Source organism: Manduca sexta, chromosome 5 (genome assembly GCF_014839805.1).
Source record: "Manduca sexta isolate Smith_Timp_Sample1 chromosome 5, JHU_Msex_v1.0, whole genome shotgun sequence".
Taxonomy (NCBI): Eukaryota; Metazoa; Arthropoda; class Insecta; order Lepidoptera; family Sphingidae; genus Manduca; species Manduca sexta.
Genome location: NC_051119.1, coordinates 1,055,119 through 1,070,506, shown reverse-complemented (window position 1 = coordinate 1,070,506; position 15,388 = coordinate 1,055,119). Strand labels below are relative to the sequence as shown.

At 36.0% G+C, this 15,388-nt stretch overlaps 1 protein-coding gene across 1 annotated transcript in view; it reads left to right on the top strand.

The window, feature by feature from the left end:
- LOC115446115 (retinal homeobox protein Rx3) overlaps positions 1–10,422 on the top strand; it is a 49,884-nt gene extending 39,462 nt beyond the window's left edge. The window contains exons 3-4 of the mRNA XM_030172673.2: positions 6,765–6,933; positions 7,471–10,422. Of these exons, the coding sequence (XP_030028533.1) occupies positions 6,765–6,933; positions 7,471–7,637 (336 nt within the window). The 3' untranslated portion in view covers positions 7,638–10,422. The remainder of the gene's footprint in view (positions 1–6,764; positions 6,934–7,470) is intronic.
- Positions 10,423–15,388: the final 4,966 nt, after the last annotated feature.

Genomic DNA, 15,388 nt, shown 5'->3' with positions numbered 1-15,388 from the left:
TCTATTATTAAAAGAAATAAGTGTTAAAAAAAGTATTGCCGCTTGCCCCACATTGCGATATAAATAGTGAAGTAATTTACTATAATTTAATATTATATTGTTTGTGACTGTTGGATTAAACTGTTGTGACAACATTTATTTTATCAGTAGGGTACACGGTAAGCCCCAAGGGAGAAGGTTTATTGTCCCATAGCAGTCGACCGACACGGCATCACGTTATATTTTCTTTATAAATAATATATTATCTGAATTAACTCTATCTTGGTTAGCTTGTGTTACTTACATATATATCTATCATTACGTATTAAAATTGTCAGACCGATGTCTATACATTATAGATGTTGCAAAAAGTAATAAGCCGGGTATTTATTACAATAACAAAAGCCAAAACGACAGATTTAGAATTTGCATGGAATTGCATGCAGTTTTCACCGATGTATTGCTAGAGGTCTAACTTTTTCTGAATAATTATACAGTTAATAAAGCGCCTACTAAATCACAATAACGAATTGCAAAAACTGATTGCTAATCTAATCCGTAAGGCACAATTTCTATGTATTATAATTTGTTTTAGATCTAATTATAAGTAATCATCAAATTTTACTCAAAATTATATATAATATAATAGAGATGTTGCAGCAAATTACAGTAATACCTATCCATAGAGACCCTCGCTTGTAAGATCTATCTAGAAAACTGGTGGAATTACCATGAACATAAAATGCAATGGGATATTAATAATTTACCATCAAGAAACCCACTGGCTGTCCTTGACCCAAACCACAAACAATGGAGTAGTTGAAGTTCGTGTTGAAACTACACTAACTACTCCCGCGGCGCTTAGTAAGTGTTTTATTCGTGTAAAATTACGTTGTTTATTTTTATCTTTAGTGTATTAACTAGGTTTTGATCGAGGTTTCATCTGCATATATCATAAAGGGATATATGTTAATGCAGACACCACTGAAGGGATTTGGATCATATCTACCACACATACATGTCTTGGATTAATTTAGGCTACTTCCTATCAAAATACAGTGGAACATAAAACATCCGTTTCTTAAAGTCGATTAAAAGAACACCGTACTTTTATACCCGAGAGTTTTTCATGTTGAATGACGAGACGACTTTGTCGATCGGTAGAAACACCATCCAACACCTTGGATTACAAAGTATTGTTTGGTATTCTATTGCGCTCGCCATTCTGAGTCGTGAGATGTTAAGTCTCCAGTAGTTACACTGGCTACAATGTCCTTCAAACCGGAACAAAACAGTGACTACACATTGCTGCTTGGCGGCAGAAATAGACATTGCGGTGGTATCTACTCAGGCAAAGTCTCACATTTGAGAGACCTACCATCAGTAAATATATATTATATACTGTCCCACTGTTAAGCTAATGAAAAATACATTACTAATTAACCATCTTCTGTGTACAATAATCATCATTATCAAACAGTCATTACTGAATATAAGTCTCTCTCAAAGAAGGTTATGCTATGAACCGACTTCTAAAAAAGGAATTAGTTCAATTCGTGCTCGTATTTTTTATAAACTATTTTGACGTCAACGATAAACCGTCTCGATACGTCGAGTGACGTCTGCGCAAACCGCTGCTAAAAAACAAAACTAACACTTCAAACCTATTGTCGACGGGGGCGTCGACAGACATCTGTCACGTCGTTTTTTGCGACAGTTGTGTGACGTCACGGGACGTCGCAGGACGTCGCACTCGCAACAGTCGATACAATAGGTGCTCGATTTGAAAATTGTTTTCGCATTGATTTGATTACTTTGTGCAAATATGATTTATTTGTATTTCTATAGGTTTTTTATGAAGTTAAAAAAATAAATAATGTAGAAATTTTCATTATATTTCAAGAGCAGTGTTGTTTTTAGACAGGTTTTATATAATATTTTTCAATCACTCATAAAGTTTTACGACATAGGATATCGGGTCCCTAACTTGTACTCCTGGCCTTATTCCGCTCCAGGAGGATCATCACAACATCCCTCTCCGTGCTTCAATTCCATGCAAACATAAAAAATCCACACAAATAGTTCCCACATCTATAATCGAACCTTACACCTCCAATCCAAGCTAAATAGCCACTACACCGACAAACTATAATACAAAAATAATTAATGGCGTATTTAATTGGCCTCACAATCGAAACAGAAGCAGTAATAGAAGTAACGAGCGACATTAACCACGATTATTAGCCAAGCGCGGGCCGGCTTGCCGTTGCGTGAGTGCGGTCTGAGCTCTACTAGAGCGATGCGGGGCGATGGGAAGCTACGCGAACAAATCTTTTCTTTGATATAGGGCAGTGTTGGTGATACAAAATCAAAACATCGTACGGTGCCGGTGTACGGAAAACACGTCACGTACCTACGCTTACCTGCCAACACATTTTTTTAATTTATTTCTTGTTAATTTTAAATTATTTTTTACTGTTTAATCAACTAATGGTGAACAATAAAAAATATATCTAATTTTACATTGATACTAATTTTTTTATTAACAATGCTTAAAATTAAAAGAAAAATACAATAATTGACTTACCTTATTAGGCAAAGCGAGTTCCACATAGGGTAAGCTACGCTATGAAAATATTATATGAAAATAATCTAATAGATAAGGTGACTTTCACGGAGTGATGAAAAACCTACCGCGTGGTTAGAGCCCTCGATTTTTCTGGGAATATCTCACAGGGCCATTACATGTTTTATAGTAACAGTATCTGTGAGCAAAACCGCCTCCTTTTCTAGTAAAAATGCTGCTTGAATTGTACATATTTTCCAAAATAAACAAGTGTATCTCAAACTATTTCTACAAAAAAAATATGTAATTTCGTTTCCCCTTTAATGCGTGGAAAAAAAGAAAGTACAAACATATACCGAACTTATTATCATAGTAACAACTAGCTATGACTCGTGGCTTTGTTCGTGCTTTGTTCGTTTGAAAGAGTTTTCCGGGATAAAAGTCCCGCTATATATTTTCCCGGAATAGAAATTTCATAAAATTCCGTTCACTAGATTTTGAGAAAATACGATCACATACACACAGACAGCTTTTGGAGACTTTATTTAATAATATGTAAAGATGTTGATCGTCTCGTTATTTTGTAAAGAGTAGATTTTAATCAACTCCCAACAGGAGGCATTATAAAACTAAAGTGCATTTAACAAACATGTGTTTAATTATGTTAATTTGTAACAACATAACTAGTGTTGTCGAAAAATTAGATAAAAGCAAGACACGGCATTCAACAAAAATAATGCGATAAGTGGGTACATATTTACCCATGATACGGCGATGGATTCGTTCCCTATCACATCATGGCGCGGAAGACACATGGCGAAAAGTGGATGCTCTATTCTGCCTACCCTTTCGGGGATAAAAGCGTGATGTGTCGTACTTGTTGATATTTCTGCAGCTTTGCTGGTAGGTTATATTTTATATCCGTCCGGATAGCGACCACCGTACACAAGATAAAACCCGCCATAGTAGCCCACGTAAGTGTCACATTCCGTGATCAGCCTGTGTATATTCGGCTCCAACAGGCATAATTCTGTCGACTATGATCTCTCGTCAGTCTACATTATATTGAACACCACTCTAATTACCATCAGTTGCAGTGGGGTCACTTTGAAGAAAATCAAAAATATTATAGCGCAGAAAGTTCCTCGTGGGACACACCGGCCGCAAAAGTGATTGTATCGCTAATTAACAAACGCGGCTACACTCAAACACAGTGAATAATTCGGCTCATTTGTGCGGCGTCACGCGACTATGATGCTAATTATTACTTCTACCATTTGCCCAGGGCACTGAGTTATTCTATATTAAGGTACTCATCCATTATCCTTAAAAGGGTAGGCAGAGGTTTACCTGCATATTTTGTTTGTGTATTTCCTCCCATTATAAGGTACTAAGGTATTGGCCATATCAGCTCAAATTCAAAACTCTGAACTAAAAGTAAATTCTTTTATTGCTAGTCCAAGCTTAAAATAACAGCATATCCTAGAATTTCATTACTGTCAATCAATCAACGGTCGTGAGGATTATGCCGGCCCTGAGTGTATAACCGCTTCACTGGGACAGTGAGCTACAACACACCACTATGGCAGGTTTTTCACCGTATTTACGGTAAGCAGTTCTCCACTGTCCTACTACCAAACCTATATGGGCTTATAGCAAAACATTTTTGAATCAAATAACGTACCTACAGTATTTATCTTAGTTTTCATGACCCATCCGTCTGATATTTAATCATCACGATTTTCATAGAATTCACCGAAGCAATTCGCTTAAAAATTCTACATGAAAACCCAACCTCAAATTAGTGTCTAGAATCTCCCAACATAATCAATAGACCATCAGTTCAATGCTATTAACGCCAGTATACCTTCTTAAACTCAGAGTACCTTTAGGCAGCCTTAGGGTACAACAAGGCATTATCAGATTGCGTCCCGAACTGCCTCTCCTTCCCTGCCATTAGCAAGTTCCTATGTTAGCCATCAGATCACGTGGCAAGCCATACTATAATTTTTCACTAACACGTCCAATTAATACATGAGTAAACATGACAAGTAGAGTTATGGACGCGCGTCACGTGCGGCGCTGGCACCGCCAGACACCATACCTCATCCGCCCCACAACTTGCACCGCGATAATGTCCCTCCATACAAACTAATTGTAAGCACCGGAGCGCCCATAAACATAATTTAATAACCAGTTTTGATACATCATAAGCGATAGCCTGGTTGGGAGTGGAAAGGACTGAAGTGAAAGTCTGCAGGTTTAAAACCCATGCACCTCTGATTTTTAATAAGTTATGTGTGTAGTCTTTGTGGATAATTGCTTGATTAGCGGTGAAGGAAAATATTGTGAAGAAACCTACATACCAATGAATTCTTCAAGAAGAAAATATTAGGAGTGTGTAAAATATTATAAATGACCTAAAAAAGGTGACATTCTTTGTGAGTGATCACTCATCATTCACCATACTCCTGCTCTTACCCCACCACTAATATGAATTGCGCGCAACACTTACATTTGTTGCAAATACATTATACCTTGTTTTTATGCTCAAACTGTCTTTTAGGCTATAAAATCTCAGAATACACGACCTCGGACACTCAGAACCTCTCATTCCCCAGTTGCTGTTAATCCTCAGAACAAAGACTCCAACTCACCAATAGCTGACGTGAGACAAATTGAGCACATTTGACAACCGTTCCATGTCACCGGTGCCGAAATACGAAGCGACACGCGACCAGTATATATGACACGAGCAGTCGACACCACATTCGTGATTGTAAACTTTATATTTATTGGCTTAGGAGTTCTATTGCGCTGGTTAGTTTAGGAGTTGGTGATGGTCTGGTTGCAGGATAAAGGATTATGCCTAAGGTCTATTCATGCCGTTATGAACTGAACAAGTGCGTTCCTCTTACGCTCTGCAGTTTCATATTTAAATGTATATAGTCCCAGATTCCTTCCTAATCAAATTTCAGTCACGGCGGCCAATCTCAACAGAGTTCAGCCAAGTGCACAAAAGATATTATAGTGTACAAGTGTGTACGGAATATACAAGTGCACTCTCTGTTCCTTCTCTCATAGTCCGGTGAGACGGCGATCCGACATGCCCGGAAATATTAGGCGCAGGACCAACGGCTTTACAGGAGCTGGAGTGGTAGGTGTAAGGGCGAGATAGTCTCCGATTACACTGCTTCTTTTAGTTGCAATCAAACGGTATTGTCAGCTATTTTCTTGGGCTTCGATATGAGGCCGAGTAGAAGAAGAATTGATCCTTTATTGTACTCGCACATAAATGCAATACTTGGTTCTTCATTTACCATTAGCAATCCTCATAATTAAGATGAGGTTTTTCAATTTCCAAACCATAAATCTTACATTATAACAGGTGGCCAAGCCTACCACATAATCTAACCTCTAATACATTGGAAATACATTAATACCTCTAATACATTCTAATACATTGGAAATACATCTCTCTTTTATGAAGGGATGAATAATTTCTTTTCAATTCAAATACATTCCTTTGCATACTGTTTATAAACCCATGTGCAGCTCTCCGATAGAGTTCGTGTGTCTAGTCACATGCTCAGACGAGGCGCTTGATTTATCGGCACGGGCGGTAGGGCCGCGCGGAGTCGCGTGCTTCTGTTAGTTTGCACCTCTTTAACTTCGCCAGTGTCAGGGACGGTTATCATACGCTATCCAATGTTTTAATATCGAACATGCGAGTGAATTAACATAATGTAGAGAAATTTGAGATTTCCGTTGCTAAATATATCAGCCTTGCTGTTTTTGTGACCGAGAATGCATACAATGCAAGAGGCTTATTAATTTTGAGCGCTGAGCCTGCACACAATGCAAGACCACGCTTCAAAGGCAAGCCTTGCGAAGTCTATTCATTAGTTTCCACTTCCTTCAACTACACAAGTTTCCCAAACCTTAGGAGGAATAGAGATACCCTGAAATTTATTTCCCTCTTCTATTAGTAAAAATATTCCATCTCAGTATATTTTCTCCCCACTCTTACTTCTCCAACTGCATCGTCTGCATCTCCTAGACCCGCTACCCTGGCTGGCTTAAATCTTATGTATTCACTTAATTTTAAGTTACGAAATTGTTTTCTTTTGTAAAATTTATTGTCTATTTCTACGTGATATTTTATTTATTTTACCCAAATAAAACACACTTGTTTAACACCAATTCCTTCTCTTTCCAGGTGTGGTTCCAAAACCGTCGCGCGAAGTGGCGCCGCCAGGAAAAGATGGAGGCAGCTCGGCTGGGCCTGTCGGAGTACGGGTGCGGCGCGGGCGGCATGCCGCGGCTGAGCGGGCTCGGCTTGCCGGTCGACCCGTGGCTCGCGCCGCCATTGCTCACTGCACTACCGGGTAAGGCATCCATTGTTATATTATCTGTGCCAATGAGCGTTCGTTGACCTTCCTTACAGTAGGGAAGAGTCGATATAACTCTATTCCTGCCAGCTTCCCTTCTGTAATTAGGTCTAATCGTTAGAAAGATTTCCAGAATGCACTTATGTATACGGATTCTCTTTCGAAACATTTCATCCTTCGCTACTGTTTCCTAATATGCCCTTATTCAGTACCTATATGTAAATTATAATGTATATGATCTTACCCGTTGCAGACAATGTCAGCCTGTTAAAGTTATGAAGTAACTGTCAGTTTACTAGTAATGTCGTATATTTTTTTTTAGTTTGACAGCGCGTTGCCCTGTGAAGTTACAATTTACCATTAATGTTTATTGCCCAAGTCGCGTTCTAACTAGGTTCTAATTAGTAAATCTGACAATGAAAACTAAAGCGGCCAGGATTATAACGAATGCTTGACAGCTTCTTTAAAAACATTTTATGTACATAAAGGTAACTGTTTGTTTTCATATGAACTAAGCTTATTTTTTTCTTCCAGGATTCCTCAGTCACCCTCCATCAGGGTACCCGAGCTACTTAACTCCCCCCGCGCCCGCGCCGGCGCCGCCCGCACCCCCCGACCCTCGCTCTTCCTCCATTGCCGCCCTACGGATGAAGGCCAAAGAACACGTGGAAAACATCAGCAAAGGTCTCACCATGGTCTAGTTAATGCCAGAAACAAATGGGGCTTAAACACATGTCTGTATTGATGCAAATTCGGAGAGGACATGTTAGCTGTTTTAGCTAAAGTTAACCGCTGAAGGTATAGTCCTAAAGATTTTGAAACATAAGATGTATTATACTTAAATGTGCACTAAGAATATAATTATATCTGTAATTTATCTCTGTAAATGGTAGAACTTAGAAGTGAATAGCAAATTTTCTGAAAATCGTTTTTACGACTGATTTTTCTAATGGGGGAATTTTGACTCAATAAGGCCCTACTGAAATCCTCACGATATTCTAAAGCGACGTCTTATTACGTCCGTATATAGATTGAGACGTAATAAGACGTTTGCTTAGATGTTTGATATGTTAAGATGAAAATATAAGTCATTGTATATATTAGAATTGTGTATATGTTAGTTTTAATTGTCGTTGTTTGGTACAAAACAAGCAATAATAAAGTTTAAATACAATTTTAAGGCCCCTAATGTTATTAATGGAAAGATTTTTTTTATGCACGACAAAGTGACAGTGCACCTGATGGTAAGTGGAGTGTGGTCCAATAGAATGTCGACTGACGAGAGATGATTACTCCTCGGCAGTCGACACAATTATGCCGGCCTGTTGGAACCCGATATACACAGACTGATTCCAGAACGCGACACACTTACGTGAGCCACTATGGCGGGTTTTAACACCTTGTGTACGGTGGTCGCTATTGGGCGAATATAAATATATCCTACTACCAGCAAAATAAAAGTTTTATTCTTCAGTAACTAGAAGAAGACGTTGTTTCCCTACCATTTTTTGCTTAAATTTAAAACCAATGTTCACGGTATTCAGATAAATCAAAATTAATAAATACCAAGTGAATAAATATATACAAATATTCGCAGAAACAGCTCAATAGAAACTAAATTAATACTAAATGTTTGAGAATTGTAAATATACGTAAACGTAATTATACGTCGAGTAGTGTATTCAAGCAATATGCGTGTGTAATATATGAATATAAAATTATTATGAAGAAATATTTAATGTAAATGAGTATTTCTCAGAATAAATGAACGTAACGAAATAGATTTTTACAAAATATTAATAAGATATTATTTGGCCCAAAAGTATTTTTATTTCTCTTAATCAATAAATGCTATAAATATTTCATATAATAGATGTATTAAGACAAATAAAAAGTACATTAGACAGAAAATTTCGTAACAATATTCCGTAAAAACTATTTCGTTACGTTCATTTATTTTGAGAAATTCTCATATAACAAAACTATTTCATTTATTTGTATTTGGATTTATACTGGATTGAATTATTGTGTTATTTCTTTTGAATAATTACAATTATTACAATTACTGAATAAATTTCTAAAACTAGAGACGTAATGCACGCGCTCGTGTTATTTTGTACCTATTATTTAATTTAATTAAAATGTACTTAATTTTATGACTTAAATTAAAAAATAGTTAGTATCTAGAATTGTATTTAAGTATAGAAATTTATGTACCAATGTGAAAAAATGTATATACTGTATTTAAATGAAACAACTTAGCTAAACGTTTCACTGAAGTCTATGTATACAATAATTTCTCACCGTATTTAGTATTTACTAATAAATGTATCTATCAGTATTTTCAAAATTCTTCTGACTTTCTACGTTGGGCGATATTTGACGTCCAAAGTAACGAGAAAAAAAATTGTGTAGGAAAGATGGACTCACAAATAATTTATTAGTAAGAACTTAATTATTTTAATTTGGAATAGTCATATATCTAATAAGTAATTTACAAAGTATTTTATGTTTCCGCGGGACAGCTCTTCTTACGAGGAATTCATCTGTTATAAAAAAATATATGTATTAGTATTACACAAATTTAAATTTGTTTTCTCAAAATTAATATAATTTTTTTATTACTCTTAAATTTTATTGCGAAAACAATTTTCAAAAAAAGTAAATGAAAGATTGTCTTATGACTATTAAAATATTACTTAATATTTTTGATTCTTAAATATCTGAACAATGATTCCATTTACTGTGAAGTAAAATTTTTCATTTTACATATTGCTTTATGATTTGTGTTTACGCGAATGTTAGATATTGAAATGAAACTCTATTACGGATTTTATTGCAGCCTATTTAAGGCAACAAAATCTACGAATCGTCGTGAGATTATTATAACATAAAAAACTGCGAAAAAATTCGAACAATAGTTTTCTTCCAAACATAATGGTGCCTGAGATTCACGCGGAAATTGTATACTGACAAATATCTTTCAATTAAATGAATCATGTTGAATATACTGTTAATTTTACAGTCCTTAACTTATCTAATTGAATTCCAAACGGAATACGAACATTAATTTATTTCATTTAAATTTTGAGACGACATAAAATTGTTCTAAATTGATTTATACGATTCAATTCCACTTATATAAAAAAACATAACTTTACTAAAATAATCATTTTTTAAATTTAAAAATCTTATTGATAATCACGTAAAATTATTTTATTTCCTTAAAAATATTTTGTGAAAACATAATTACTAAAAATCCTTTTTAAACTTTCCTTCCCTAAACTCTATCATAAGATCATAATTTCTACATTTTAATCACTGTCAGACACTACCATGGTTTCATGCTCATCAGTTCCTCATCTACAGCTTCCGATACATTCCCTTCCCTTTGCCCTGTGATGTGTTGTATATATGTCTGTACATACTGCGTGGATAGTGCTAGCTAAGAGATATACAATGAGAGATAATAAATGTGTTCTTATATGTTGACTTTTATTTCATCTCCAACCTTCAATGACGTGGCGATAGATGCATACAATGAGATTCAACTTGACTTGAAATAAGTACTGAGGACCATATAAGTAGAAATAACTTGGTTTTTATTTGAGACAAGCACAATATAGTGACTCCACTTCAATTGCAGGTAAAGTAAAGTGGGATCCAATACAATGTTGACTAATAATTAGCCGGCCTGTTGGAATATATACAGGCTGTTCCCGGAACGTGACACTTACGTAGACCACTGTAGCGTGTTTTAACACCTTATATAAGATGGTAGCTATCCGGGCGAATATAAAATATATCCTACCACCAGGAACATAATGTGTTTGATCAACATAACTTGTACTCTAATACAAGGACATAAGCTAGCGAATGTATTCTGCCAACCCTAAGGGAAGAGGCGTGATGCGCAAAAACTGAGCGATCTAGTAATAAAGCGTGGGGTCCAATTACCCGTCGCGACGGAACCTGTAATTAATTTATCGTCTGACAATTAGAGACTCGCTGGCGGCCACCACTGATCCAATTATCGTCAAGAAAATTAACCGAAACACTCCATATAGTGTTTACTTCGATATTTTGAACGTATTTATAGCGTTTTACAACCAAATGAACGGCGATAGCCTAGTTGGGTTTGAAAGGGTCTACCGAAACGAATGTCTGCAGGTTCAAATCCCAAGGGCACACATCTCTGACTTTTCTAAAAAAAAAAATCATGTGTGTATTCTTTATGAATTTATCGTTCGTTTTAACGGTGAAGGAAAACATCGTGAGGAAACCTCCATACCGACAAGCTCTCTATAATAATTTTGAAGGTGTGTGAAGTATACCAATCCGCACCAGGGCAGCGTGGCAAAGTAAAGCCTTATGTCTCTCAGATTTCAGCAACGGTCTAATATGGGGTCACACCACATGTTTCTATACATAATCATCTTCCGAAACAGGAACTCTACTCCTGAACATAGGCATCTCTTAAAAATGTCCATACCTACTTATTAGGATCAGCCTAAAATAGATTAGATTTCCTTTACCTTTCTGATATAAATCACCTATTAGTAACATAATCCTTACCAAACCAGGTTATAATAATCACAAAATATGACCCTGGAAATGCCCCCGGCCGACCTAGTAATTGAACCGATGACCCTTCGGCCCAAAATCCGCTGCCTCTCGACCAATAAGGGGCCATTCAAGTATTACGTAACGCAATTATTGTAATTTTGTTACGCGCTGTAACGTTTTCCTGTACGCCCCCGCCCCGCCTCCAAATGTTATGTAACTCTAAAGTTAATTCTTTTTTCTAATATTTACAATTATTTTACGCAAAATACCGGAAAGTCGCTAAAATACCTTTGTTATTGTTTTAAATTAAAACCAATGTTACATAACGCTTTGTACGAAACTACCCCTCCCGCGCCTGTAACGCGCCGTAACATGTTACAAGAACCTCCCCCCCCCCTCCCCAAACTGCGTTACGTAACACTTGAACGGCTCCTAAGATGCTGAACATGTATAATCTTTTAGTGTCTAACTAGCGACCCGCCCCGGCTTCGCACGGGTGCAATGCTGACTATTTAATGGATGTTATTATACATATAAACCTTCCTCTTGAATCACTCTATCTATTAAAAAAAACCGCATCAAAATCCGTTGCGTAGTTTTAAAGATTTAAGCACACATAGGGACAGAGAAAGCGACTTGTTTTATACTATGTAGTGATGATCGTTGAACTCGTGGGCTCAGTAATTGTAAACACTTAATTACTATCAGGTTCATAATTATTCCGTTTAAAATATAATATAGGCAGTATATTTCATTTTACAATATAGAATAATCATTCATATTCATTATAATATTATATTAAAGCGCCGTAGCGCCGTAGCACTGTGCCGACGTAGCCCGTAGCAGCGTCGTAGCTCGCGTAATAAAACGTAGCGAGCAAAATTATTGTTTTTCTCGGCTCTCGCCCTGTTTGCTTACATCAGGTAAAGGAAGGTTTACATGAAACATTATTTTCTGAATATTTAAAAATTAAATTAATATGATAGTATCTTACTTTTATGTTATAAGATAAGATTTTTATCATTTTAAACTATATGGCAATGTATAAGGATTTTAAATAAATAAAATTTATGGATCAAACATAAGATGATTCAGCGTAAGAATCGAACCCGTGGCATTTTATAACACAATCGGCTTACTGTTCGCATCGTCACAGAGTCAGTATATATTAAAAATGCAACTTCTTATTTTTTCTTTCTAATAAGACATAGATAACTAAATTTAAAACAACTTAACACTTGGACACCGTTGTAATTTTATTCTTTAAAAAAATATCTTTTAAGCATTCTGTATCTATACATATTATAAAACAAAGTTCCCTTTTCTGTCTGTATGTAATTGATTTTCTCGAAATCTACTGAACGGATTTTATGAAATTTGGTATGGAGATAGTGTAAGACCCTGGGAAGGCTACTTCCTATCCTGGGAAAATGTATAGCAGGACTTGTATCCCTTAAAACCCCTTCACTTTTAAATAATAAAAAACAATGCTCTAGACAGGCGGCATGTAATCCCACGCGAGAGTCGTAACAAAATGAATAGTGCGACTGTCGCTCGATTAGCGACCAACCGGCGTATTAACATGTTATTGGCCGGGAATCGAACCCCAACCTCCCTAGACACTCTCCCTTCCCGCCACAGACCGTTTCAACTAACAAGAACTAACATTTATTATATTTTTCGTTTGTGAACAGACAGACGGGTAAATAGTATTTATTGTATATTTCTTGTTCAGTACATAATCTCTTGGTAATTACACTCTTCCTTTTATGTAGAATTTATGTAGAATCGAATTATTATTAGAACGATTTGCAGACCTTATTCATGCAAAATAATAATAATAATATCTGCCCTGTATTATATACTTGCCCACTGCTGGGCACGGGCATCTACTACTGAGAGGGATTAGGCCTTAGTCCACCACGCTGTAGTGCGGATTGGTAGACTTCACACACCCTCAAAATTCCTATAGAGAACTTCTCAGATGTACAGGTCTCCTCACGATGTTTTTTTCACCGTTAAAGCGAACGATAAATTCACAAAGAATACATACATAATTTTAGAAAAGTCAGAGGTGTGTGCCCTTGGGATTTGAACCTGCGGACATTCGTCTTGGCAGTCCGTTCCACAACCAACTAGGCTATCGCCGCTCATTCATGCATATTAGCACCTGTTGTGTCGGGTTTCATTTTCTCCACTGCTATAAGGGTACCTTTTGAAGTACGGAACTCTACAAATAAAAAAATATCTAAATAATAAGACGCACAAGCCACTCGGTTAGATTTTAAGCGGCACAACCATCCATAAACAATAACAATCAGTGGTAGAATATTTGTATTCGTAAGAATGGCGACCGCCACACACGAAATATAAAACCCACAATAATATCCAGTTTCAGGCCGGCATAATTCTATCGACTAGCAAGGGATAATCATCAATCGTCACTCTACTACCTCACTCTATTCATAAATATTTTTTGCCATGTTAACGTCACCATTGAACGAGTTGGTTTCGTTAATTAATAAAATATTAAAATTACCCTGTACATGGTAATCTTCATAAAGTGTTATTAATCTTACTAATATTATAAATGCGGAAGTTTGTGAGGATGAATGTATATATGTTTATTCCTCTTTCATAAAAAAACTACTAAACGGATTTGGATAAAACTTTACAGTAACATTAGTTTTACATCAGAATAATACATAGGCTACAATTTATAATGATTTTATGTAATTTGGTCATAATATAGCGATACATATCAAGTAAGTCGGAAAAATATGCTATCTTGGCGTACGCTGCCTAAACCGTTGGAGTTAGACAAAGACGATGTACCATAGTATCTTAAATAGTTTTTAATGAAAGTCCGCAACAGCATGATCTACCTTTTATTTGGAAGTCGCTGTGACCAAAATAGTGAGCCATAAATATAATTTAATCGGATACTTGTTAGTGGGACTTTTATTCCGGAAAACTCCTTCACACGGGCGAAGCTGCGAGCAAAAGCTAGTACTGTATATTTAATGTTGACTTACCTTCCTTTTAATACAAGTTGAAAAAATCACGGACTAATTTAACAAACCCATAACTAATGATAAATAGGTCTATGAACAAACAACCGAGTCACATAAAATAATAATTAGTTCTCGGGGTGACGCGGGGTGACACGGGCCGGGTGACTAATTAACGGTATTAATCTTCAGTAGGACTCATTTGTACCCACTTGTGCTAATGTTATTGTTTTTAACATTTGCTATACTGCCGTGCTAAACTCAAAAGCGGTATCTTAAAAAAAAAATCTTGATTTTTATGTCGTCAGATAGCTTAAAGAAATACCCATCCAATGAACTTATCAAAATAACGGTATCTTGTTTAGAACTTGTTTAAAAAAAATCTTAAAAGAGTTTCTCTATCTCAGTTTTACATACAATACTATAAAACTATATTTACTAAACTTCAATTATCTCGAAATAAGTTTTCCCTGACATACCGCTATTGCGCTTAGCACGGCAGTATGATTATGATTGGAATTTGTCGAGATTTTTAATAAAAGAAGTATATTAAACCACAATCACTCTACATAAAGACATAACCTCGCAACAGTCGCATAAATTATGCCGGTCTGACTTTATGTAGTAAAATAAGTTACAAAAAGTACCCTAACAAATTCATATTTTAAACAGTCTTTAGGCTTATAGAAGATCTATGTTCAGCAGTTTAGTTCCTAAGGCCGACTATAATGATGTCGACAGCTATGTCAATATTTAACAAAACCCTAGGCTTTTTTAAAGTTGTTCAAATACACAATTCTTAATTTACTGATGGTAGGATATATTTTATATCCGCCCGAATAGCGACTTTACACAAAGTGTTAAAACCTGCCATA